This window comes from Mya arenaria, chromosome 5, assembly GCF_026914265.1.
Source record: "Mya arenaria isolate MELC-2E11 chromosome 5, ASM2691426v1".
Taxonomy (NCBI): Eukaryota; Metazoa; Mollusca; class Bivalvia; order Myida; family Myidae; genus Mya; species Mya arenaria.
This window is the reverse complement of record NC_069126.1, coordinates 17,622,180-17,649,841: the sequence shown is the minus strand read 5'-3', so window position 1 is coordinate 17,649,841 and position 27,662 is coordinate 17,622,180. Positions and strand designations below refer to the sequence as shown.

Here is a 27,662-nt window from a genome sequence, read left to right as displayed (position 1 = left end):
AACGGTACAATTTTTGACGTCTGAGCACGAGCGGTAATAAGATCAAAGGCGCGTGGCTATGGTTTGTATGTAAACTGGTCAGTCGGATACCGTTTGATACCATTTGATTTCCAGGATTGCACGGGCAACGTTTCTTATTGGTAATGGCCGGTTACACAATGATAACGGCGATTTTACATTTCATTAACTAAATGGCTCGAGCATAGTGGATTATTTTTTATTAGATAAAGTGACTTTAAGGTATTAGAACCGAATGAATTCTCGGACCATAATGTAATTAAAATACATTTACAACGTTATATTAACCAGCAGCCTGTGACTAATTTTAAAAAATGCTGAACGATTTATTAAATGGGATGAGTCTAAGATAAATGATTTCCATGATCTTCTTTTAAATAGAAAAATGTCGAATCTATGCAAACTCTTTCAGAGCGTATTGAAAACTACACTCCAGACGAAAATTTAGATAATACTGTTATACAGTTTACTGATCTCTTGCAAGAAAATGCATTGAATATTTTCGGTAAAACTCGTCGAAATATTTATTCGCCATGTTACCGGAAGCACAGGTTTTGGGGTTTTTTTTGCCTAAGAGGATGAGCGCTAATTGTCTAATCTGTATTTTAAATGTTAACGTATTTGCAGTAGCTAAACTTTTTATGTGGCAGCGGTAGATAACTGATATTGTACGAACGCTTCTCTTAATATTTGAGTTGATCTTCCTAACGTGAATGATTGACACTAAGTCATTTTTTGTTGTATGAAACACTTTTAAAATAACAAGGTTAAAAACCTAATTATGTTGAGCATGCGTCGTAAAGAAATAAGATGTACTTGTTCCGATATTAGCTTTTGTGGATACGAACTACTTTAAAGGATGAATAAGGTAATATTCTTAAAATAGTTCACTCTATTTTCCAAAAATTCCCTACTTTCGATTTCATTTAGAACATGTCGGAATTTAGTGATTGTGAAGGGTAAGCCTAAATAACATTGATTTATACATGATATTGTGTGTTTTTTTTTTTTATTGTACACATAGTAATTTTCAAAGATCTGTTTTTGTACAAAGACAAGCATTCAGATCATGTTGCATTTACGTTAAATAACATCTATGACTAACCGTCTACCGCTTACATTTAAACATGTACACTCCATGCATCATTGACTACATAGACTGTGTCTAGCAACGTTAGACCATATCAATAATGGTTAGATTGTGTATCATTTCTGTATAATTCAAGTGATGCTATGGAAAGTCTAAACCTGACATTATTATATTATCAATTTTGCTTATGTAATGCACCAGTCAATGGTAGCCACGGGCTCGGTCCGGGGGTATACCGGGGATAGCCGGGTTTTTACCTTCCAGGTGGCCCCGCAGTGCCGGCGAAAAGTGGTGGTTTTGTCGTCGCGCCAAATTAGCGGGGAATGAGCCTTACTTAGGAGTCCCTATGGTGCGCGGTTATTTGGCGGAGATTTTACCAGCAGTTCGTCTCCATTAGATGGGGGATTTTATCCTACCTTGGCTTGACCGTAGGTCAAAGTACCCGCTATTCCCCGGCCGTGGTTACAGTTGACTTGTGCATAATTGCTTTACTTTTCATTCAGTTCTCATGCTGTAAAAAATATAAAGTGTAGAATCATATAATGCATCAGTCAATTGTAATCACCCCCCACCACCACCACCACCACCACCTGGTCCGGTGAACAGCGGGGACTTTGACTTTCGGTTCAGCTGAGGTCGGGTTAAATTGACTGTTTCATAAACATGATATATTTATAGATTGATACATGGTTGGTCATGACTTTTGGTTGATAATTGCCTCAGTGGGAAGAATAATTGCCCGAAGGCTTTAGCCCGAAGGTAATTATTTTTACTTGTGCAATTATCGACCAAAAGCCATAGTCAACCATGTTTTATCCTCTGCAATACATTTTGTTTTGTCATTTGTCAACAAGTTGCATTGGTTTTAAACATTATTTTATGGATAGTAAATGATTTGTTTAGCATGAAGTCTGTAGGTTAAAAAAATGAGATATAATAAATTGGTTTTGAATGGCATTAGCTGTGATAAATAACTAGTGACTGGAAATTATATTAGCAAACCTTATCATACGTGTTTTCATAATAAAGACTGCAATATTTCCATTCTTAAATATTTCCTGTTTTTACATCGGCTGATTTTGATGTTCATTTCAATAAGTGAGCACAGCTAGGGTCGATCAGGAGCAGTTTCATTAGAATCTCGGCTTGGATGACGCTAGCCATTTCGCTGGAGTAATTAACATTTCTCAGCGGATAAACTTTTCAACAAAACATTTTCTTGTCTCACTGCTTTATGACCATCACCGAATGTAAACATCCGGTACTGTTCCAGGTAGTACTCGTTTCAAAAGCACGGAAAGTGTCATTAATGGTTTAACTTATTTAACTTTTCTTGCAACGATAGTTCCGTTTAAATCCCTTTAAAGCTTTTCTTATTTAAATGTTTGCCTACCAGATATTCGTCGGCCATTTTTATTTTCATGAAAATGACTCATATAAAACAAATTATGCCATAATCGTCCTCATTTGCCGTGAAAATCACACGGGTAGAAACGATAATCATTTTTGCGGGAAAGGAATTCCTATAGTATAATGTTACTATACATACAGTCGAACCCCGTTGGCTCGAACTCGTTAGGCTCGAATTACTCGTTGGCTCGAACTGGATGTTAAGAACTCATTTCATTAAACTGAAGGTAAGAATTCCCGCTTGGTTCGAATTTTCCGAGGCTCGAGGTATTTTCGCCGGTCCCTAGGAGTTCGAGTCAACGAGGTTGAGCTGGAGTAACATATGTATTATGTGTTGTCCTTTAAATGTTCGTTTAGGATGTACATGTATATATATCACTGTTTTAAAGATCTTGGTTTGTTGTTGTGGATTTTTAAAGTATGTAATCTTTATTTTTTATAAGTTGTATTTTTTGTTGGTTATTTAAATATTAAAAAAAGTTATAGAGCTTAGCGATTCTGGGGTTTTAAGTTTTTTTTCTTTTTTGATATCTCTGTACTTCAAATACCCATAACCCATGTATTGCACCAGTCTACAGAGATGTTTACACAATCTGTCATTTATTTTACAGAATCCCTGACGATTACCGTTCGGGCGAGATTCCAAAGCCTTGGGCAAAAATTACAGGTAGGAAAGGAAGAGCAAATGAGGACAAGAATGCAGGGGAACACGTACCACAACCGGAAGGGTATAAAAAAGAGATCGCTGAAAGAGATGTTGCTGGCGGCAAAAATAAGCGGCACCTGCAGCCACTACACGCCAGGTAATCATTGGAGCCATAATATTTTGTTATGTGTTGAAAATGCTCCAACGCGTCTTCCGTTATAGTGCCAATGAGTGGAATATTGATGTAAACAGTGAGTATGGTTTCTTATTTTTCATTTTTTGAGGTTTATAAGAGTAAATTTAAAAAAATGGAGAATGTAGTTCCACATAGGAATGGCCATGAGTTGTTCTAAAGGTAAAAGTTCTGAATAAAATTTAGTATCTGGTCGTCTAGAACTTGCATAACTTGCTAGACGTTAGTGTTGACAACGTAAAAATCTGGATTTTCATGAGAATTGTTCATTTTCTTTACATGTGTGTGGCTTTTTATTGACAAAAGGTTGCCGCGTTACAAATTTTAGAAGTTTATTTGTTATTCTTGCCGCACTATGCTCGATTTTCTGAACGTTGTGGTGCCAATGAATAGGTTGTGGTGCTCATGAATAGTAATTTAGTAGGAAAAGAATTGTGAAAAAACTGTAGCAATTTCATAACATGCAAATTAACAATTAACTGAATTAATATAATTTCTGATCTTTTTAAAGTATACTGCTTCGCAGACTTTAAGGTTCATTTTGTGTCTTATAAATTAATACTTAAAAGCAAATGGAAACTCACTGAAATGTATGTTAAGTAGTTATTGGGTTTTAAAAGTTATGATATATTATATTTGACATAATGCAATCATAAGACATGCCTACTGGTCATTAAAATATGCAACGCGATGATATAAAGATTCATAAGTAATACGTGTAACACTCACCATGTTTCCAATTCGTATAAGAAAAATTGGATTCGTCGTATGCTACACAAACTTATCCGAATAGTTCAGAAAATTTTATTAAGCTAGCGTTTTGCAAATTAAATACAATTGTGAATTCATATGATGGCGATTCTTCCATCGTATGCTTCTCCAGTTAAAATAACAAAAAAAACAGTCTACGGTGAGTAAATGTGTCACCTGCTCAAATGATTAGCCGAATACGACAAAGCAATGTCATTTCACGCGCTACATGCATTGCATAAATGTAGTACCCGGAATCAGTTAAAGCCACAGTTACATCCGATCGTTTAAATTATGTTTATAAGTAAAATGCATACAATATTATCAAGTAGAATTTCAACAAAAACACTATGTCTTTGAAGTCGTGCCGGCATATCCATTAAAATGAAGTCATAATTTGTAATAAGTTGATGTCGTCGTTTTCTTCTCAAACACTAAGTATTGATCGTTCTAAAAAAAATTACACAAAATCAAATCGAAAAGACACGCTTTCCTCTTAAGCTTTTAAATGGAATCAAACAGATCTTTATGATATAGACAAAATGAGAATTAACGTATGAAATTATTTTCTCCCAATAAATTCATTTACGAACATGCAGGGTACTATGTATTTTATTACAAATAAGTAATACAGAATGTCTATATAACACCAAAATAAATGGTACAGCATGTGATAACTTTTTTAGCACTAATAACGATACAGAAGAGGCCCAGAACCGATCGAACGAGAAAGTTGCGGGAACAGGATGTACACACTTCAAAACCGTATGGGGACTACGTTTGGACATCTTGTAAGTATGATGCTATTAAAATGTAATCTTCTCTTTTATGGGGTTAAACTGTATTTAAATACATCCACTTACAGTGCCACGTTGATCTTTTTATCGACATGTTTTATGCTGTATATCACATATATTTTGTCATTTGTCAATAATTGGAACCGGTTTTGAAAACTGTATTGAAAAATATGATAAGCAGGAAGAAAGGTAAGAAGATGAGACAAACAAATTTGTTTTGAATGACAAAAAAAAGTAATTTAAAATTAGAGTAGCATACCTTTTCTCACGTGTTTTCGGAATTAGACATTAATAATTCCATTCTTCAAATAGTTTCTGTCCCATAATCGCCCTCATGTGCTGTGATAATTTAATGGGTAGAAACGATAATCATAATTGCAGGCAGTGATTTCTTAAGTAAAATTTTTCTGTATAAATAGTAACATGTGTTTCATCTTCAAGTAAACAGTTTCGCTTCAATAATGACAACCTAAAAATGGATCAGCCTTCGACCTAGGATTTCTGCTTACCTAGGTTGGCTAGCTGTATATTAGTCGCTGACATGTTTACATTGAAGCTTGGTTTTTCGATTTATAAATCGATCATTGACTGCCGCAATATTACTGATGCAACACACACCATAAAAAGTTTTTTTAGACTGCTGACAATCGTAGGTATTGCTGCGGTTGTATTCAAGATTCCTCTCGGCGCACAGCAAAAGGTGACAGAAAATCCAGCTATTCATCAATCGAGTGATGTTGTAGAGCAATTAAACGCAGTAAGAAGCACAATGGAATTTTTGAAATCAGCGGTAAAAGAAATTTCGGAAAAACATCTCAAACAAGCATCTAAGCTGAATGAAATAGATACTAACATCAACAAGATAAATGACATTCTGAATCCTTTTGATCCAAATGAAATGTCGTATCCTGAGATAAAGATTAAAGTCGGCCAAATTGGAGAAAGCATTGCTAAAAGTCATACAGACAGTGTTGGCACAAAAGACGCTGTTGAAAAGTATCATACCGCTTTAAAGGGTTCAATGGAGGATATACAACGTCATATTTCAACATCCATTACCAAACAGGAAGAACTTAATTTAAATTTGACTAAAAATATAAGCAACATTCGTGAAGATGTGATTACAAACATCGATGCGAACTTCTCCTGTTCGCATCGATGGTGTTGAATTAACTGCCGAAACGTTTAAATCAGACTATAAAACTACTTATTCCAAGGTCGAAGATATCGAAAGGGATTTAAAAGAAGCAGACGTTTCAGAAATACTAAAATATGCAAAACATACGAAAGAAATGGTTGATCAAGCACATGTTAAACTGAAAATCGTGGAAAAACATCTGTTTAACAAAGGTACGATTTTGGTAAGGCTACGGTTAAGTTTCCGTTTGTGAATAGTTTTAAAAGAAGTTTCAATACTATTTTTGCTTGTTCATGTTTGTGTTCAAAATACATACTATGTATTACTTTAAATTCAATAAGGTTGGTATTGTTTACCAGTGCAATAATATTGTTCATATACCCTCGGTACTCTTTCTTTCTAGATGCCTTGACAGCTGCCATCCTTATTCTATTCTTTTTGATAATCGGACTCATGCTTTACGTTTTGAAATTAAAGTCTTCATTAGAACCATCTTTAGCTGGTGGATCAACATCTCGACCTTTGAAGGTAACCTCTATGGGGCATTGTTCGTGTATTATTTAAAGTATAATTTGACCCTAGTGTATTTTTATCGGATAAATACCAATCGACAGGTGACAACGAAAAGATTTTAACTGCTTTTATGTCACTTAGAAAGTTTTTCTTTCACCCCTTGCATTGCATAGATCTTTAAGACCATTGATTTGTTTGATTTGTTTACACCGTGTTATTTACTTTATATACCGCCAACACATTTATTTTTACTTTGATGTTTGTGATAAGAGCTATTTTATCAATAGATTTCCTTTAAGAATTATTTCTATTTGTATCCTTCAGGAGAGCAGGGAAATGGAAGTTGTCCTTCAGAAAATGCCAAGCAAACCTACACTTGACAACGCCGTTTGTATTGTAAGTTCTGATGCAAGCTACTCAGATGAGTACAAGCGAAAAATCAAAGAGACTGTCGGTCAATTTAGAGGGGTTTCTTTCCGCACTCATGTCGTCAGAAAGCACGCGGATATTACTGAACTTCCCCATTGCAGAATGTACATAATGTGTGTGGAGTTCACAAAAAGGTGAAAGTCGGCACGTTTGAATATGTCTTTTTGTAAACAACATACTTACATACGATTAAGAAATCAAGACGCATAATTAAAACTGAATTGTAAAGTTTTGACTGACAGCGATGATATCATTGGCAAAGTCTGTTTTTTTTAATATAACAGACAAATACAAGGGTCAATTTAGAAGTTTAGAAAGTTCACTACATATATGGATATGTCTAAATTCAAAATTGTTTAAAAAACATTTAAAGTTTATTTTCTGAGATGTTGGCACACAGCACATTTATATAAGTTACAAATAGAATAATTTTCATACGTGTAATTGCGAATATACAATTTTATTTCTTATATTTGTCTTTTCAAATAGGCACGTGTTAATAGAAGTACAAGGTTTTGGACTTGGCGATTTGAATCTCACTTTATATCGGGGTGTTAGAAAGCTAGTAGGTAAGAAGTTTATTCATCCAGCTGCTTTATATCGATTTTACATATTATTGTGGTTTTTTTGTGGCATGGTCATACTTCCAATAGTGAATATTTACCGCCTCATCGATTCACTTATTTGAGGTAAATGTGGTTCTTTAAACTTGGAAGAAACCATCAATACGTTTTGGAAGGTTGATCCTTCGGAGGTATAAACAACATACAAAAGTATCGTTTCATAGACAGCAAAGAACAATGCAATAATGTCAAGTATGAACGCCCCTGGCACCAGTTTAAGTCGCACTATATTTTTAAGAGTGATTTGAAGTTCTGCAATGATCCCTAAGGACAAGAAAACATAAAACTACTCTGTTGTTAAGTTAAATAAAAAAAATATAGAATGGAAATATTACAGGAATAATTATTATAATTAATAAGTGTTATTATCGTAATATGGAAAACAAATTCAATATAAAATATTTTCATATTCTTTTATTTTCAATTAATTATAATCGGTTTGCATATATATTTTTTGAAAATTGTTTATTTCAGGGGCTTTGTTTATATGTTACGTATATGACCCCGATTCCAGAAACTTGTCAGAACACCAGTTATACAGTGATGGTATTTATTGTGTTAAACAACAACAGGAACTGAAGGAATTATGTGAATTAGATCGATTCATAAGTGTGCACAATGAATTAAACACAGCTCAAACGAAGGCATTAGAAACTGCTATAAGTGATGTGCTTAACATACAGGCCGCGAGGTATTAACTGATGAATAAACAGTGTAATATCTCGTGTGCCATCTGATTTCTCGAATGCCATTGACATTTGTGTATTTTTAGAAGTGACTTTTAATGGTTGTGTATTTTAAGTTTAATGATTAGCTTCAATTTCGGTTGGAATGCAGTTTAAAGTGAGTTGAAATTATTCTTATTGCTTTAAAGCGTATAAAAACAATGTAACTAAACCTTCTGTAAGACAAATTTCCTTTAAGCATAACTAATGAAAACGGGGAATTGAAACCAATTAATGTTATAACATAATGTTAGACTGCTAAAGAAATAATGCGAGATTAATGTTTGCGTTCTTGTCTATATACCTTGCACAGATCGTTTGACAACTCTTTCGAAGTTGTCTAACAAAACAACCTCAATATAAGGTGTATTGCTCAGTACAGTCATTCATGACAATAGTAAAATTAATCATATGAATTATAAAACTTATTTTAATTCTCAAGACAATACATTAGACAAGTATTAAATTATTTACATGTGTTTTATGTATTTTGATTTGTTTGCGCGCGCCCGTGTGTGTGTGTGTGTGTGTGCGTGCGTGTGTGTGTGTGTGTGTGTGTGTGTGTGTGTGCGATTAGAATTTTATATGAAAAGAGATGAGATTAAACGTTCGACGTATGTCTGAGTGCATGAGTATATGTGCGCTTAAATAAACTGTAGAATAACATAGACTTGTTATCATACCTTACTTATAGTTATGCATGTGTTGATTTGAACTCTTGAATCTGAGAAATAAATGAGACAAAAGTTCTATAGTTGAATAAAGCAACAGCAAAAATAACACTTAATGCTCTGATATCGCTGATCTAATCAGTAATAGACTAAAACCGTCCTAAGTCCAACACCAAAAGGTAGAGATATTTAATTGAATGGTATTGGTAAATAAAGAAGCCGTATCATGTCTGGGTCAATAGAAAAATGACATTGTAACTTGTATACGGTATATGATGGTCTAATGGTGGTGTATATAATTTCCAATTTTTCAAGTCCTCAAGAATTCAACGAAACTGGTCTAAACGTCCAAAAAAACCAGTGACTCATTTTGGAGTTTTCGTACAGAAGCTCAATTGGCAACCTGAAAATACATGGACATGCTCATCAGCCTACTTGAAACCTTGAACGTACCATTCAACAGCAAACAGGGCGACAACTATTACACCTAATATGCTCGCCATCAGACGTGACATCAAATTACCAGCAGATGTTGTGTTTCCACTATTCCATGTTAAGATAAGCAACACAGACCTTCATCAGACCAGTAATCATCTTAAAATGTGAGGAAACTCAAGGACCAGATTTTGCATTCACCTTGCGTCGTACGCGATCATTTTTTGTGGTACAACGTCGGTGATTTGGTTTGGTGCTTGCGTGAGGCCCGTCATGTGGGAGTTAAGCCAAAACTAGAAAAGGCCTACAGCGGTACATTTGTAACGAAGAGGAAACCATCGAGCGAACTTTATTGTCCAGGTAGACTAAAGAGTTGAAAATAAAGTATTTCCTCACGATAAACTGAAGGCGTACCAGGGAAGGTCATCCCCTAAGTGGGCGGTAAACCTCAAAAACTCAACAGCAGTGTTAAATGTTTGGTCAAATGAAATTGATCATTCATTAGCAAAGGTTTTGTGTTTAACGCTTAAAAAATGTTTAATATTGCTGTAAATTAATACAAGTGTATATTGCAAATATGTTATGTACATTAAAAAATAATAAATAAATAACAAATAGATAAATAGGTAAAGCAATGGTAAACTGTAATTCCTGGGCGGCTAAAAGAAAAACAACATCTTTGTTGTGAAAATCGTCAGGGAAGGGACAAAATAATGCGTATGACCCAGAAAGGATATAACTGAGTGCTAACTATGCGTATGCCCAGTTAGTAAGCGCGACCAGGTTGTGGCCATATACTTAAAACCTATATCCCAATAGATATTTGCACGCGGTGAAGGACCGGGAAAAGTTATGGAGTTATACTAAGGGGTACAGGGGGCACCTAAACGAGGTTCGAAAGATTGGGAAAAAACGGACATTAGAATTATGTTGCATCAGTAGCATACTTTTTCAAGATGGCTACCATTAGTTTCTTAAAATGTTTTGTTTGTTTGTGGCGTGCCATCATTTTGGTTGACACTGCGAACAATTTGGGTGCCATTTCCATCATTTTTTATAGCAGTAGCGTTTGTGCAGTATAAAAGCACCACGTTTTTCTTTGGCAGTTGGTCTGAGGCAGGCAATTGTTAAAAGCAAAACCACGTGACGTTTGATAAAGTTATACAACTAATTCTTACAAATCCATAACGATAGTTACATCAAAGTACGGCTTGATATAATAAATACTTAGAAAGCATATAACTCAAGTGAACTTGCATAACTTATACGTTTATACATAATTTTACAAATGTAGAAATTTGATAAATCGACATATATTTACAAAACATAAATGTATTGACGATACCAAGTTCAGATAACTATAGTGAGCGAGTAGTATGACTTGTGTGTGTGATCTCGCTTATATTGCCATACCAGAACAATATTTAAATCGAGTTAAACTGCATGAAATAACAACGCGAGATTCATGATTAATATAAAAATATATTATATATAATATAACATGGTGTTTACGAAACGTGCGCACCAGCGAAGGACGCAGTTTTAGGGACCTCTAATACATATTATGATTAAAATGCATACTATTACTGTATGAATAATTGCACTCAGTCCGAATGTTGTTGTGCTTAATATTATAACTTTATAACTTACAAGCTGTCTTCAAGGAGTTAGATTTGGTACAGACTACATAGATGTCTAGTTAAGATTGGAGTTGAGTCGGTCACCTGAGATCCTAATTGAACTTGTCTGCAGAGCTCACAAGGAGTGGAAACTGAACATTTTGTTATAGCTGGTGTCAAAATATATTTGTGTCAAGTACATTTCACAAGATTGAAACTAGGGAAGCCTCTACAATATTCGTTTGTTTTATTTGACCTTTGGTTTTGTTTTGCACAATACACAGGTTCACCCAAACATCGTAATTTACACCACTTCAAAAACCAGGAATTGAATACTTTGTGCCAAAAGAATTACCTGCACTTATTACCATTACAATATGAATACTGAAATACTACCGTAAGTGTTGTTTTGCCTTTTATGTACACAATATGTGGAGGCAGTTGATAACTGACAACATGAAAACACTAATTTTAATATAAGAGTTCCTTACTTTAATGACCAACGCAAAAACAGCATTATGTCTCTCAAACGGTTTAAAACAACAACAATAATAAAACACATTTTTGTATAGAATTTTACATGCATTGTTTAGATTTTAATGACAAGCTCGGTGCTTTTTAATCATGAAATACTTTTGACCATGTTTATATATTTTAATTATAGTGCACTTTACTTTCCAAAAATGTACTATCGTTTTACTTGTGTTTGCAAATGGCGGATTTTGAGGCGAGATTAAGTAATAGACCTAATTTGAACTGTGATGTAAATGTACCCATAATTATATAAGTATCTTTTATTGCCATGAACTACACGTATGAATTTGTCTTGTATAAAGCTTAAAGCATAATGAATAGATACATTAATGTGATTATCATGTTCGTTCGATTGTATAAAAAATGTGTATTAAGATATAACGTCCTGTTTTTTTTAAATTATCGATTTTAACCATATTCATTATTATCAGAGCGAACTACCTAGGCACATTTGTTTTCTTTTCAAATAAATTAAACATTGTTTTCATATAACGACAAAAAATACAAGTCTTATGTTCAAAACCTTATGCTTTTGATATAATAAATGTTGTTTCGACTTAAACTATTTTTCTTTGAAAACAAAGTTACTTAGTTAGACGGATATAATCGGATGTGACTTCATAATATAACACATTTTTTGTCGATTTACTGAAGAACAAAATTTTTATGTGTGTAATGAGGTATGTGTAGGTTATGCGGTTTGCTCATATCAGTCACTGACTAGTTAATTGAGTTATGGTTAATCGTCCAAACACATATTATTCCAGGTATTTAAGTAAAGTCGGTTACTTTTACAGAATCCCGTAGGAATTTCGGACAATCATTTGACTTTGCATGTTGCCACCATAAAAGATAAAACTAAGAGTGGAAACAGTGCTAACAAACCCGAAACGCACGATAAAAGGCTAAATGGTAACGAGCAAGGTAATAAAGGAGAAGAACAACCAAACGGCAAAGGTGAAGATGTCAACACAATTCCTTCAACAACAGCTAACAGTGACAATCTAAAGGATTCGGTTCCGAGTAATGGTAACAGTAGGTACATTTTAATATATATGTTTAAATGTTAAGAAAGGTTTTGAAATATGTTTTATTTTACTATAAGTCATAACCTTCGACCAGAGTAAGAAATACATGAATAGTTTTAACCCCTTAAACACTTTTTAGCTATACGACCGTATGTGTTGTAAAACTTCCTTTTCATTTGTGTCATAAAAAATGAGTTCGATTGGACGCAGTGTTACCCTTAGATTCGTACAGTGTTAATAGAAAATAAACTTGTTAATCAAGAGACAGTCGGTTGACGTTTACTGCGCACAACTATGCGCCAGTTTAAAAAATAATGGTATACTTATAAACAGCTTCGAAAAAAAAATATAGTATTATGCATTATATATTCTTTTTAAAGAAATCTAAGGACTATATAATAATTAAATGATTATGACCTTTTGTTTTGTTTATGGAGACTATGGCCCGTAACACTCTGAATGGAGGACTCATACACTGTTGTAAACATTATTTTAGATTGAAAATATGTGTTTGTACAATTCTGTCTTGTTCTCAAATATAAGACGAGCCTTTTTTGTGGTTAAATGCCATCCAACGAAAACCTCATTTGACAAAAACCATCACTAAAAGATTAATGAATAACAAGACTTACCTGGTATACACCGAAGATCATCTATGCGTGTACGTTAAGATGTGTATAACTTACTGATAAGATTATCGGGCTTAGCTCACACTTTTTTTCCAAACAATCGAGACAAAGAATAGTATTAAATACTTTATGATGAATTCCAATTTTAAATCAATGTATGCGCAGTTGTTACACAACACATGGGTTGCATGCAGGGGATCTAAAGCTCGATCCCCGGCCTATCCGCATACTTTTCAGAGCCTATGACAACTGGCACCCAACGTGGGTCCGTGGTTTATGCCCAGGTCATGAGCTTCCATAAAAAAATATCATAAAACAAACTCAATCAGAAAAAAAATCCATAGTAAGACAGAGTAACGTAGTTAAGGAATAGTAGGTGTATGTGCATTCTAATTTTAATAAGGTAAAAGTATGATCCATGTCGGAAATTTGAGGACAAATTCTAGCAGAGAGGACATTTGTCACGATATTAGTATACATTCGACAGGATATGCATGGCTTACCAAGGTCGGAAAGCCCATGTAGTAGAACACCTTATTTGCAAGCAGTGTCCCCCGTTCGATCCCTTGACTGGCTACATACTTTTCATAGGCTATGATATCAGCTTTAGGTTTTGTATTTTTTGCTGTGTCATACCAATCAAGATAAGGTTATGCTTGTTTATACTTCATTGTCAAAACATATATCAGTTGAGTTATAAATGTCATTTTTCTGTAAAAAGAGAGAGTATAAGGTTCTTTTAGGAATGTTAAGACGCCAAATGACAGTCCGGGCAACATCGCTATTGGGAATTTAGAGTCGATGACAAACGGTGTCAATATATTTGATGCAATTATGCAGGAGGTAGTGAATTAGTTTTGCCTTCGTTGATAGAGACACCAATGCCCGTAATTCTCTGAATGGAAGACTTATAATACAGAGACATTGATCTTAGATTTGAAAATGTCCTCATACCATTCTTTAAAAAAACTTAATCGTGTGTACGTTTATTTCTCAAAGCATTAAACAGCAGTGCATGTCCGGTAAAATATCGTCCGACATCAACATCATATGTAGATAAAACACCTGAATATGTACGAGTATTTAAAAGAAGTGCTAATTTCTCACCGAATGCCCGGCTTCTCCGATAAGAATCCCCCTCGCCAATTATACGAAATTATGTATGTATATTGTTCCATAGGTGTGATTTTATGATCACATTTAATATTTTTAACGTTTGACAATATTTTCTAGTGAATGAAAATTATGAACGCTTAATTTTATCTCTTTTGTCTTACAAATAAAACTAAATATTAAAAAGTTAACCGTTTTAATTACATGATTAGTATAGTTAAATATTTTGCGCTAGATATGTAACATCAACGATTTTATAACATTGATTTTGCCAAAAAAGGTTAAGATTCGTTTGTTCCAATTGCTTTAATATTAGCTTTTGACATTGTTCAGTTTCTTTCTCCCAGTTACAGTTTATGCATTTAGTTTAGTTGTTTCCAAAATAAAGGATTTTATATATTCTGACGTGAAATTGATATTGTACTTTTATTTATGTTTTTTAACTACCTATTTATAGACCTTGTTTTCTAAGTCTGTTGAGCTTCATCCCGGAAAAATTGCCGGTTGTACCATATCTCAAGAGCTAAGCTGAATCTTTAGAATTTTTCAAATTCGCGGTTGTTTAAAGGTCCGCCTTCCGGCACTTATCCGATACACACTCCCTGTGTCAGATAATGCACAATCTCTGTGTCAGATAATGCACAATCCCTGTGTCAGATAATGCACAATTTCTGTGTCAGATAATGCACAATCCCTGTGTCAGATAATGCACACTTCCTGTGTCAGATAACGCACAATTCCTGTGTCAGATAACGCACAATCCCTGTGTCAGATAACGCACAATTCCTGTGTCAGATAACGCACAATCCCTGTGTCAGATAATGCACACTCCCTGTGTCAGATAATGCACAATCCTTGTGTCAGATAATGCACACTCCCTGTGCCAGATAATGCACAATCCCTGTGTCAGATATCGCGTTGACAATGTCGCTTAGCTCACTCCGTCCAATGTTAAATATCATGAGTTTACTTCATGTCACCAAACTTTTCCTTAAATCAGTTCATGTTTCAGTAGAATTCTAACACAACATGATATAGTTCGTGGTTAAATATCTGAATAACTGCCCAATTAGATGTTATATAATAAATCCGATTTTATCATTTTACCGTTTCCAACAAGGATATAAATATGAAAGACACTTTGGATGATAAGGTGTTAAGCGATAATTATATGATCTGTATAACAAAATTTAACGTAATTTCAATAGCTGAACTGTTAGTGTGACAACGGTAGATAACTGATAGTGTACAGACGCTTCTCTTATTATTTGAGTTGATCTTCCTGACGTAAATGATTGACACCAAGTCATTATTTTGTTGTATTAAACACTTAAAATAATAGGGTTCAAAACTTCATTATGTTGAGCATGCATCGAAAAGAAGTAAAATGTACTAATTCAGACATTACCTTTCTTAGATACGAACTACTTTAAACGATAAATAAAGTGATATTCTAAAAATAGTTCACTCTATTTTCCAAAAATTCCCTACTTTCGATTCCATTTAGAACATGTCGGAATTCAGTGATTGCGAAGGGTAAGCCTAAATATCTTGAATTATATTTTATACATTGTAAATTTCAATGATCTGTTTTTTGTACAAAGACTAGCATTTTGATCATGTGGCATTTACGTTAAATAACATCTATGACTAACCGTCTACCGCTTACATTTAGCATGTACACTCAATGCATCATTGACTATATAGACTTTGCCTAGCAACGTTAGACCATAACAATAAAGATTAGAATGTGTATCATTTTTGAACAATTCAACCGATGTAATGGAAAGTCTAAACCTGAAATAATTGTATTATCAATTTTCATTATGTAATTGTCTTAACTTTCATTTATACTTTTCTTTAGTTGTAAACATGATAAATGTGTAGTTTAGATACATATAAACATGATATATTTGTAGAATAATACATGGTTGGCCATGGGCTTTTGATTGATAATTGCCCGAGGGTAATTATTTTCACTGGGTCATTTCGTAATGATTTGAACTGGTTTTAAACATTTTCTTGTGGAATAATAACAGATTTATTTAACATGAACTCTCTAGGTTTAAAAATTGGGACATGGAAAATGGTTTTGAATACTATTTGCTGTAAATGTAACAAGCGACTGGAAATTAAAATAGCAAACGCTTTCATAGTTGTTTTCCGAAATAGACTGCAATTCGTCCATTCTTTAAATATATATATATATATATATATATATATATATATATATATATATATATATATATATATAAACATGTGTACATACATATTGCTGTATACATTAATTAAAATGTATGTCTCTACAACTTTGTTTGACTAATAAAAGATCTCTGTATTGGACATTGAACATTTATGTTTCATGTTTATCCTACACAATGCCATGTATGTTCCTTAGGTAATGTTTACCTTATACCACTCATCTTGTTTTGTCATAGATGCACTAAGTGATAACTGTGATATAACTTGCATCTTGAACCTTAGCTTTGTATGTTCTTTAACCTTGCTGTTTTCATAGATCCATAAATTCGGAATATATATATATATATATATATAAATATAATGCATTTATAACAGACACTTACTTAAATATACATTGTTGACTTTTAAGTATATATACTACTTATATCAATATATGTCTGATATAGGCTTTTATACATAAACATTACATGTTTATGCATTATCAACCTGACAATCTCTGTATTCATATGTTTGTGTAGTTTAACTCTCTAAAATCTTAGCCTTGTAAACTCTTCTTCTCATGTTTAAAGATATGTATGCCTTTGTCCAGATTAACATGATAGCTTGTTCATGTACAGCTTTTGTTTTGCATAATGACCACTTATCTTAAAAAACTCATTAACCATTAATATTGACCACCAAACAAAACCCTTTTTTCCCATAAATTATGTTAAATATTTTTTGACCATTTATTAAAAGATAAAAATATCATTTTAGATAAGTCTGGCATAATGTTATTAACACTTTTTTTTGTCACTAAATTTTGTACAGGTCAAATGACACCAAAGCAGGGGCTCGTTCCCACCAAATCACTGTGCTTTTTTAACATGATTAAGTAAGTATTGAAATTAACACACAGTAATATACCTACCTAAATTAATCCTTCATGTATCATTCTGCAATTCTTCCAAGCTGCTAGCACTATACACCAAGAACATTTTTCATCAATACACTTACGTTTCAAACAATGAATTTATATAGAAATAAATCACCTTAATTGCACATCACACCAATTTCCACTCAAATGACTGAATTCATCTTATTTTTTCTATCATCGTCCATTGTACTGAGTATGTCATTACACTTCTAAAACACTTTACAAATAAAATAAATAATTAATTCACTTTTATTCCAAATGACCACATATTCCACTTTTAAAACAGTAGGCACCTAGTAGTTATGTCCTTAAAGAGATTAAATCGCGTCAAATAATCCGTATGCATCAGCGAAGACTCTCATTGATAAAATTATATGTAGGTCGATCTAACGTAATTGTGAACCTCGCCTGCCAGGAGAAATGCGTCCACACCTGTCGACACATTAGAGGCACATACTCGCATTCAATAATTTGCAATTTAAATAGTCAGATAACAAACAGAAAACATGGAATTTACTCTAAGTAGCTGTGAACCTTAATACGTTTCTATATAGCTTTTCAGACGTTACCCGTAGTTTAACTATCATGTTCGCCTTCGCGTTACACATTTTATATCTACGAAAACACTTGATAAAATTGACCCAACCCCTAACTATTTAAGGTAACTTTCAATTATAAGTGCTAGTAATGTTACACTAGTACTTTCCGTATACTTCTTTTCTTCACTCTTTCTATCCCCTATTTTCCCATGGTACAGGTCAGGCAGTATGTAGATATCCCTCATTCAGAGAGCTTTTTGATCCCGGTATAACATGCTTTTAAATGTCTATTGAAATAGGCACATATCGAATAAGGGTCGGTTTGTTCTGTTATTATCAAGCTCAGGCAAAAGGTACTAAATATTTAACTCATTTTGAATTAATTTGTTGGTTATTTATGCTTTTACTCCTTTCTGGTGATGTTCATGAAAATCCCGGTCCTATATCATCTCTGTCGACCTCCTTTTCCGAAGCCTCTAGTGCGGTTCATGGCAGTTTAAGTGTAGTACATTTCAATGCGCACAGTTTTTACGGCAAAAAAAGACATTTTGTATGCTTACTTACATAACTTTAATATCTTAGCTTTTACTGAAACATGGCTTACTCATAACGTTGAATTTCCCTGCTTTCCAAACACCATTTATAATAGATAGATCTACTGACCCACATTGAGGTGTCAATGTCTTCATTAAATCTGACATTTGTATTAGAGCGACGTGATCTTCCAGCTAATGTCTTTGGCTCGAATTACGCATTAAAACTAAACGTCTTCTTTTGGGTACATTTTACAGACCTTCTAATTCCATTTTATATGTTCTTAAATCCTTTACCAACTCAATATTCACTGGCGGTTGGTACTGGTATTAAATACATAGTCATTACAGAAGATTTCAATCTTGATAGGAATAAATCATTATCTTGACAAAATATTATCTTTATAAAATACGTATACCGTCAAAATTTAGTACGATTCGCAGGACCCACCCTGGTTTCATAATGAATTTTTAAAGTTAATCCGTCAAAGACAAAGAGCATATAGAAAAGCCAGCGTCTCGAACAATTAACACCGCTTCCGGTCTTATAGGATGATACGCAATCAAGCAAACCGTATTTTAAGAACTGCCTAGCAAACACATTATGAAAAATTTGCTTCGATACTACGGGATAATACCCTCTCCTAAACATACTTTTGGAAAGCTATTAAACAATTTACTAGTCCTACGTCGGTATCCCAACACACTCCCCCTCTCATCCAAAATGGCACGGTCTACGAATCAAACATTGACAAGGCAAATTTTCTGAACATTTTTCAACCACAGACCTTTCTTACTATTCCAAAAAAAAACTCTTCCCATTGTCTCTGATGCCCTTTCCCTGCAGGATTTTGATATTTCCAATGAAGATGTTCTTGACTCAATAAAGGTTCTGAAGACTGGCAAGGCAACAGTATCGGAAATAGCTATGATCTGAGGGAGATAGCATCCGAAATTGCTCAGCCCCTTCGAGAATTTTTTAATTACTATCTTCGTTCTGGTAAGGTACCTAGCCAGTGGGATCTGGCTCATGTCTGTGCGATTTAAAAAAAAATATATCCCAAAGAAGTCAGTAATTACCGTCCAATATCCCTGTTGAGTGTTACAAGTAAGGTTCTAGGAAGAATTTTGCATAAATTCATGTTCAACTTTTTCCGTCATAACGACTTCCTAACACCATTTCAGTCAAGTTTTGTTCCTAACGACTCCACTATTATTCAGCTCGTAACTATTTATCACTTATTCTGTCTCGCTCTAGATGAGGGTAAAGAAGCACGAGCAGTATTCTGCGACATCTGAAAAGCCTTTGATCGCGTATTGCATGAAGTTCTTATTTTCAAACTTCCAGTGGTATTTCCGATTCCCTCTTATAATGGCTTAATAATTATCACAGTGATAGAAAACAGTCGGTTGTCAGATACGGTTTCAATATCTGCCGTAGTTCCGCAAGGTTCAATCCTTGGACCCTTACTCTTTCTTGTCTCCATAAATGATATCGTTCGTGAAAAAGATTCAACCATGATATTACCATGTATATCATTGTCGATGACCCCTTGTTTGCTGCTCAGCAATTAAATAGTGACATGGCAGAGATCCATATGTGGGCAGAAAGGTGGCTTGTATCATTCAACCAGATCAAAAAACAAAAAGACAGGCACATCCACCCATCTTTATGGATAATTTTCAAATAGTGGAAGCCCCTCACATAATCATTTGAGCCTCACACTCTCCAATAACTGCTCATGGCATGAACATATTCATTCCGTCAAGGCCTGGCAACGTATTTACCACATGCGATCATTAAAATTTTGTCCTTGATCGCAAATCGCTAGAAGTACTATATAAAACATTTATTCGGCCAATTTTAGAACATGCAGATGTGGTTTAGGACAATCTTACGCAAACTGATGAAGAAGACTTAATGAAGGTTAAGCATGAGGCAGCGCGAATCATCTCCGGACAAACACGACTTGTTTCCATTTCTAAGGAGGAAACATTATCTCACACTTTTTTACAAGATGTTTCATCTCCTTATGCCAGCCTATCTCACTTCACTTATTCCGTCCAGAGTTGGTGATACAACCTCTTTACAATCTTCAGAATTCTGTTACCTTTCGTAATATTTCTTGTAAAACTCAATTGTTATCAAATTCATGTCTACCAACTACAATATCGTCGTGGAAAGCACTTCTGAAAACAGTTCGTTCCTCTCCATCATTGTCCTCCTTCAAGCTCAACCTTAACAGGAATACACAAACAGTTCCTCAATTTACTTTGAGGGTGAACGCAAATTGAGGGTCACACATGCAAGGCTTCAGATGCACTCTAGTAGTCTTAATAAACATTTGTTCTCTAAAAACATTATCAATAGCCCAAGTTGCCAATGTGGTGAAACAGAGGACACCTACCATTTCTTCTTCAGCTGTCCCCTATATCATGCATCACACCTTTTCGACCTATTGCCTGCTTTTAGGCCTATGTCACTTCAAGTTCTATTGTTTGGATTCAAAAACGCCACGGACCAGACAAACTCAAGGATATTTTATCACGTTCAGTACTTCATTTGCCAAAAAAGACAAAGCATAAATGTAGTACCCGGAATCAGTAAAAGCCACAGTTACATCCGAACGTTAAACGATCCCGCAAATATGTTTATAAATATAATGCATACAAGATTATCCAGTAGAATTTCAACAAAAACACTTTGTCTTTGAAGTCGTGCCGGCATATCCATTAAAATGATGTCATCATTTGTTATAAGTTTATGTCGTCATTTTCTTTTCAAACACTAAGTATTGATCGTCTTTAAAAATGTTGTCACGAAATCAAATCGAAAAAAACACGATTTCCTTTAAGCTTTTGAATGAAATCAAACAGATCGTTATGATAAAGACAAAATGAGAATTAACTTATGACTTGCTACAATATTGCAATTTTAGAAATTATTTTTTCCAATTAATTTGTTGACGAACATGTGGAGTACTATGTTTTTATGACAAATGCGTAATACGAAAAAATACGTAATGTCTATATTAAACCCCCAAAATGGTACAGCATGTGATAACATTTTATAGCCCTAAAAAAGACACGGGCGGTGCCGAGAGCGGATCGAAAGAGAAAGTTGAGGGAACAGGGTGTACACACTATAAAACCGTATGGGGACTACGATTGGACCTCTTGTAAGTATGATGTTAATGTAATCTTCTCTTTTATGAGGTTTAACTGTATTCAAGTGCATCCACTTACAGTGTCACGTAGATCTTTTTTTCGACATGCCTTATGCTGTATTACATATATTTTGTAATTCATCAATAATTGGAACCGGTTTTTAAAATTATATTGAAAATAATATTGAGGGACAATATAGGATTTGATAAGCAGGAAGAAAGGTAAGAAGATGAGACATAACAAATTTGTTTTGAATGACATTGGCTTTTCAAAATAACGAGTAATTTGAAATAAGAGTAGCATACCTTATCTCACGTGTTTTCGGAATTAGACGTCAATACTTCCATTCTTCAAATAGTTCCTGTCCCATAATCGCCCTCATGTGCTGAATAACATGGGTGGAAACGATGATCATATTTGTAGGCAGGGATTACATTAATAAAGATATACTGAATATATAGTAACATGTGTTTCATCTTCAAGTTTTGCTTCAATAATGCATCACAATAATGAAAACCTAAAAATGAATCAGACTTCGACCTAGGATTTCTGCATTTCCTAGGTTGGCTGGCTGTATAATGTATATTAGTCTCTGACATGTTTACATTGAAGCTCTGTCTTATGAGATTTGAATCGGTAATTGACTGCCGCAGTTTTACTGATGCAACACAAACGGTTAACAATCTTGTGTTTGTTTTTATCAGACTGCTGACAATCGTAATAGCTTATGCTGCGATTGAATTCAAGACTCCGCTCGGCGCACAGCAAGTGGCGATAGAAACTCCGGCTAGTCAACAACAAATGAGAGACCTTGCAGTGCAATGTAGACTGCAATGTAACGAAGTTAAAAAAGAAATGAAAACTTTGAAATCTGAGGTAAACAAAAATTCGGATGAAAACACCGAACAATCAACGAAGCTGCTTACCATACTTAATGACATCATCAAGATAAATGGCATTCTGAGTCCTTCTGATCCAGATGGCATTTTGACTAAAGTCAGGGCAATTATAGCAGACATTGCCGATGTTAAAAACGAACATAAAGTTTTACAAAGGGATCTTGTAGAAGTCAAAGGAAAACAGGAACGAAGTGATACTTACGTGTCAACAAGTAAAACAAACATTCGTAAAAGTGTTACCGAAAACAGCGATGCAAATTCCGCTCTCTCTAAAAAATTATCTGCTGTTGAAGAAGATTTAAATGTTCATAAATTAAAATTCGATACTACTACTTCCAATGTCGATGCTATCAACGAGAAAATGAAAAAAGCGAACGATACGGTTTCAGAAGTTGAAGAAATTGCAAAAACTGCGACAGAAATGGTTGATCAAGCAAATGCAAAACTGAAAATCATGGAACGTCATCTGTTTAACAAGGGTACGACTTAAGTCATGTTATGTTTTTTGTTTCTATCGATAATTATTTAAAACAAAATATGTCAATACAACAATTGCTTGTTTATGTATGTGTTCAAAGCGCATGGGTTTATTACTTTATATTCAATAAGGATGGTATTGTTTATCAGTGTAATAATGTTGTTCAGATACTATCGGTACTCTTTTTTTAGGTGCCTTAACAGCTGCCATCCTAATTCTATTCTTTTTGATAATTGGACTCATGCTTTACGTTTTGAAATTGAAGTCTTCGTTAGAATCAGCTTTAGCTGGTGGATCATCATCTCGACCTTTGAAGGAAAAATCTATGGAGCATTGCTCGGTATTCGTGTATTATTAAAGTATACTTGGACCCTAGTGTATTTTTTCGGATATATAAATACCAGTCGACAGGTGAAAGCAAAAATATTCAAACTGCTTTTTATGTCACTTAGAAAATTTCACTTTCACTCATTATGTCACTTAGAAAATTTCACTTTCAACCATTCCATCACATAGAACTTAAATTTATAACGTGTTAATTTCTTAATATATCAAAAACAAAACATCTTTATTTAAGACTTTAATTTTTGCTGAAAGAGCAATTCAATCCATAGAACAATTAACATACATATATTATGTTATCCTCCAGGGGAGCAGGGAAATGACAGTTGTCCTTCATAAAATGCCAAGCAGACCTACACTTGACAACGCCGTGTGCATTGTATGTTTTGATGCAAGCAACACGGATGAGTACAAGCGAATGATCAAAGAGACTGTCGGTCAATTGGGAAGAGTTTCTTTCCGCACTCATGTCATCAGAAAGCACGCGGATATTGCTGAACTTCCCCACTGCAGACTGTACATTATGTGTGTGGAGTTCACAGAAAGGTGAAAGACGGCACGTTTTAACATTCTTACACACGATGAAACAATCAAGACAAATAATTTATTTTACTTGTAAAGTTTTGACTTACCGTGAAAACTATTTTCACCCTGTCTGTTTTTAAATAGTATAGACAAATGCAAGGGACATTAAAAGTTAATTTTCTGAGATGTTGGCACACAATACATTTATAATAGTTACAATTAGAATACTCTTCCTACCTGTAATTGAGAACATACATTGTAATGCTCCTGTTTTTCTTTACAAAAAGCCACGTGATAATAGAGGAACAAGGTTTGGGACTTGGTGATCTAAAGCTCACTTCATATCGGGGTGTTAGAAAGCTAGGAGGTAATGTGGTGTTGTTGTTGTTTTCGAGGTTATACTTTCAATATTTATGCCCCCATACCTTCGAAGAAGAGGGGGAATATTGTAGTGCTTTGCACATGTCGGTAGGTCGGTCCGTCGGTAGACCAACGCTTGTCCGAGTGATAACTCAACAATTCCTGGACCTGTTGTCATCAAACTTGGCATGAAGGCTGGGCCTGACAAGTAGATGAACACTTTGGATTTGAGGGGTCATCGGGTTAAAGGTCAAGGTCACAGTAACCTTCAATGGGGAAAAATTGTCAAGCTGGTCCGAGTGATAACTCAACAATGCCAGGACCTATGGCCATCAGACATTGAGCCTGACCAGTAGATGAGCCCTTTGATTTTAAGGCGATATCAGAAAAAAGGTCAAGGTCACAGTAGCCTTGCATGCTAAAGGGTTTTCCGAGTGATAAATCGACAATGCCTGCACCAACGGCCCTTTAACTTGACTTGGAGGTTGGGTCTGACCAGTAGATGACCCTTATTGAGGTCAGGGGTCAAGGGTCAATGTCACAGTGACCTTGAACACAAACTTTGAAATTCCTGTGACCTTTGACCTATGGTCACTAAACTTGACATGAAGGTTGGGCCAGACCAGTCGATGATTTTAGGGGTCGAAGGTCAAGGTCACAGTGACCTTAAATGTGAAAAGGTTTTCAGAGTGATAACTTGACATTGCCTGCACCCATGGCCCTCAAACATGAATTTGAGGTTTGGCCAGAACTATAAATGACCCCTATAGATTTAAAGTGTCTTCGGGTCTAAGGTCAAGGTCACTGTGACCTTGAACGCAAAAGCCTGTCTGTGTGATACCTTGATGATGCCTACACCCATGGCACTCAAACTTTACATTTAGGTTGGAGGTTACAAGTAAATGAGCCTTATGGATTTTGAGGTCGTATGGTCAAAGGTTAAGGTCACAACTCATGTTGGTCATTCAAATCGCATCATATTTACTTATTCCCTGTTGCTAAGAGGACACATGTTTATCTGCAAATATCAGTCATCATCTAAACATGATTAAAAACTCTACTTACGGTCCCCAGATTTTGAATGATTATATTCTTAAAACTTTTCCAAAGTCATTTAATGTCATTTCGGTCCATGCATAATTTATTCAATTACCAAATATTCTTGACAACATGTGGGCATAATGTTTGACAAACATATACTGTTTAATTATATGTACCGGTTTATCGATTTGAATCTTTGTACATCTGCAATGATCCTTACCATCTAGAAAATATGACTACATTGTTTTATTGTATGTGGTATGGAAATATTATAGAAATCATTCGAATAAATAAGTGTCATTATTGCACCATATAAGTAATTCAAGTTCGAATATTTCAAGAAACTTGTTTTAAATAGATGATGATCGTTTTTGATCGTATTATGTTTTAACAGGGGCTTTGGTGATACTGTACATACATGACCCCGGCTCGAGGAACCTAACAGACGACCAGCTATACAGTGATGGTGTTTATTGTGTGAAGAAACAACAAGAACTGAAGGAATTATGTGAAATAGATCGGTTCATAAGTGCACACAAGAATTTAAACACAGCACAAAAGAAGGCTTTGGAAACTGCTATAACTGATGAGCTTAAGATACAGGCCGCGAGGTAGATATTGATGTATAAACAATGTTTTATCTCGCGTGCCTTCTGGTTTCTCGCATGACATTGACATTTATATATTCTTAGAAGTGACTTTTTGTAATAGCACTGACAATGAAATTGTAGTAGAATTGTTTATTTTTATTTCGTTGTATTGCAATTTTAAGTAACTCGTATATTGAATTTCATATGTACGTAAGCGCGTAAGAAAACGTAAAGAAATCTTACAGCTTAGCGGCGAATTACGATCGCGCAGGTTACTTTACGGCATAAACGTTCAAAACGTGGAATTGGAACCTAGAAATAATTTCGTTAAGTTCAAAAGCTTACATATCCGTTAGAGCTTTACAATTGTACAACATTATTTTATGGGATCACATGACGATTTTTGGCATAATTGATTCTAAGGTTTCTTACAAAACTTCTTAAAAAATGACGTGTAATTCGTAGTAAAGCGTCATTCATGTTAAAAAGAATATAAAATGAAATTTAAAACATATTTTGTTTTTCTTAATACAATTATTTCGACTAGTCTTTAGTTGTACGTGTGTTATGTGTCTATTTGTTTTTTATCGAAGTTTGCCTGCGTGCGTGTGTATGTGTGCGCTAAAATCAACTTGTAGAATAGCATAGAGTTGTTACCATACATTACTTGGAAATGATTATGTATGCGTTGATTTGAACTCTTGATTGTGAGAAATAAACGAGAAAAATTATTCTATTGTTGAATAAAGTAACTGCAAAAGTAGCACTAACTGATATTTTATCAAAGCCGTAATAGACTAAATTTGACACAATTCAAAGCGTTCATACGATAGCACAACGGGTAACTTGGAAATACATGGACAAGCTCCTCAGCCTGGTTAGAGTCGCAAGACTCAATGTTAAAACACATGATATGAGTATACATTTTCTAACATATTATCTTTGATTAATTGTTTATATCACAATACTTATTTATAAACTAATTTATAATTAAAATCGTGGCTACATTCACATTGTGTGCACATCACTTGGCAATGACATCATATGTAAATTAAACTAATGCAAGTAATTGTCCGTCTCATTATTTCATAATGCAATGTAGACTACTGGGGCAAGCTCAGCATTAAAACATTCAGTAATAAACTATGTTTTGAGGGTCCAAACGATACTGAACGAGATACACACACTTGCAAATACAACCAGGCCCACACACTCATCGGTATAGCTTGATAAGAACGGTCAGTGGAACATGAGTTCGAGACTTAAAACAAGCATGCCTTAACGTTCAGCCGGAGCAACCCACCACTTGTCTCACTGAATATGTATTGTATCAAACTATTTGTAAAAAAGCCAAAGAAAAAAATGAGCCCGTTTACCGCAGTCCTCATACTGAAATATTTACACCTCAACTTCCATTCTAAAATGAACTGTCTTTCGGCAATTGCGTTCATCGAACGCAACATCTTCGGATATGTTCGGATCGTAATTCATAGCATAACAATATACATGAAAGCTATTGATCTTGTTATTGGTTGTATTGTGTCAGCAGGTCCCGTAAAATATAGATCAACATTTTAGAAAGTGTTAGTTTATTATATTTTAAATATATTGGTGCCAGAAGTGTTTCAATTTTTACGTTTGAAAGTGATTTCAAGTGGTTGATCTTTTCCCGCGTTATTGTGACGTCATTTGAAAAAAATGTTTCCGG

The 27,662-nt window shown here is 34.5% G+C and overlaps 2 protein-coding genes across 2 annotated transcripts; both read left to right on the top strand.

The window, feature by feature from the left end:
- Positions 1 to 939: 939 nt before the first annotated feature.
- On the top strand, positions 940 to 26,685 carry LOC128234450 (uncharacterized). The gene is made up of 7 exons (XM_052948698.1): positions 940 to 977; positions 3,130 to 3,321; positions 4,794 to 4,898; positions 6,446 to 6,570; positions 23,746 to 23,984; positions 24,251 to 24,330; positions 25,759 to 26,685. Exons 2-7 carry the CDS (start codon positions 3,204 to 3,206, stop codon positions 25,977 to 25,979), a joined length of 888 nt encoding a protein of 295 aa, XP_052804658.1. The 5' UTR covers positions 940 to 977; positions 3,130 to 3,203; the 3' UTR covers positions 25,980 to 26,685.
- LOC128234454 (uncharacterized) lies at positions 6,884 to 9,072 on the top strand. Its single transcript, XM_052948704.1, has 3 exons — positions 6,884 to 7,118; positions 7,474 to 7,553; positions 8,082 to 9,072. The coding sequence occupies exons 1-3, from the start codon at positions 6,892 to 6,894 to the stop codon at positions 8,303 to 8,305; spliced, it is 531 nt and encodes a 176-aa protein (XP_052804664.1). The 5' UTR covers positions 6,884 to 6,891; the 3' UTR covers positions 8,306 to 9,072.
- Positions 26,686 to 27,662: the final 977 nt, after the last annotated feature.

What these genes read in the sequence shown, in the direction of transcription:
- LOC128234454 (XM_052948704.1), top strand. Translation starts at nt 6,892, where the DNA reads ATGGAAGTTGTCCTTCAGAAAATGCCAAGCAAACCTACACTTGACAAC. An exon ending in TGTGTGGAGTTCACAAAAAG is followed by an intron (nt 7,119 to 7,473) that starts GTGAAAGTCGGC and finishes CTTTTCAAATAG; the next exon opens with GCACGTGTTAATAGAAGTAC. An exon ending in GGGTGTTAGAAAGCTAGTAG is followed by an intron (nt 7,554 to 8,081) that starts GTAAGAAGTTTA and finishes TGTTTATTTCAG; the next exon opens with GGGCTTTGTTTATATGTTAC.
- LOC128234450 (XM_052948698.1), top strand. Translation starts at nt 3,204, where the DNA reads ATGAGGACAAGAATGCAGGGGAACACGTACCACAACCGGAAGGGTATA. An exon ending in GGACTACGTTTGGACATCTT is followed by an intron (nt 4,899 to 6,445) that starts GTAAGTATGATG and finishes CTTTCTTTCTAG; the next exon opens with ATGCCTTGACAGCTGCCATC. An exon ending in CAACATCTCGACCTTTGAAG is followed by an intron (nt 6,571 to 23,745) that starts GTAACCTCTATG and finishes GTTATCCTCCAG; the next exon opens with GGGAGCAGGGAAATGACAGT.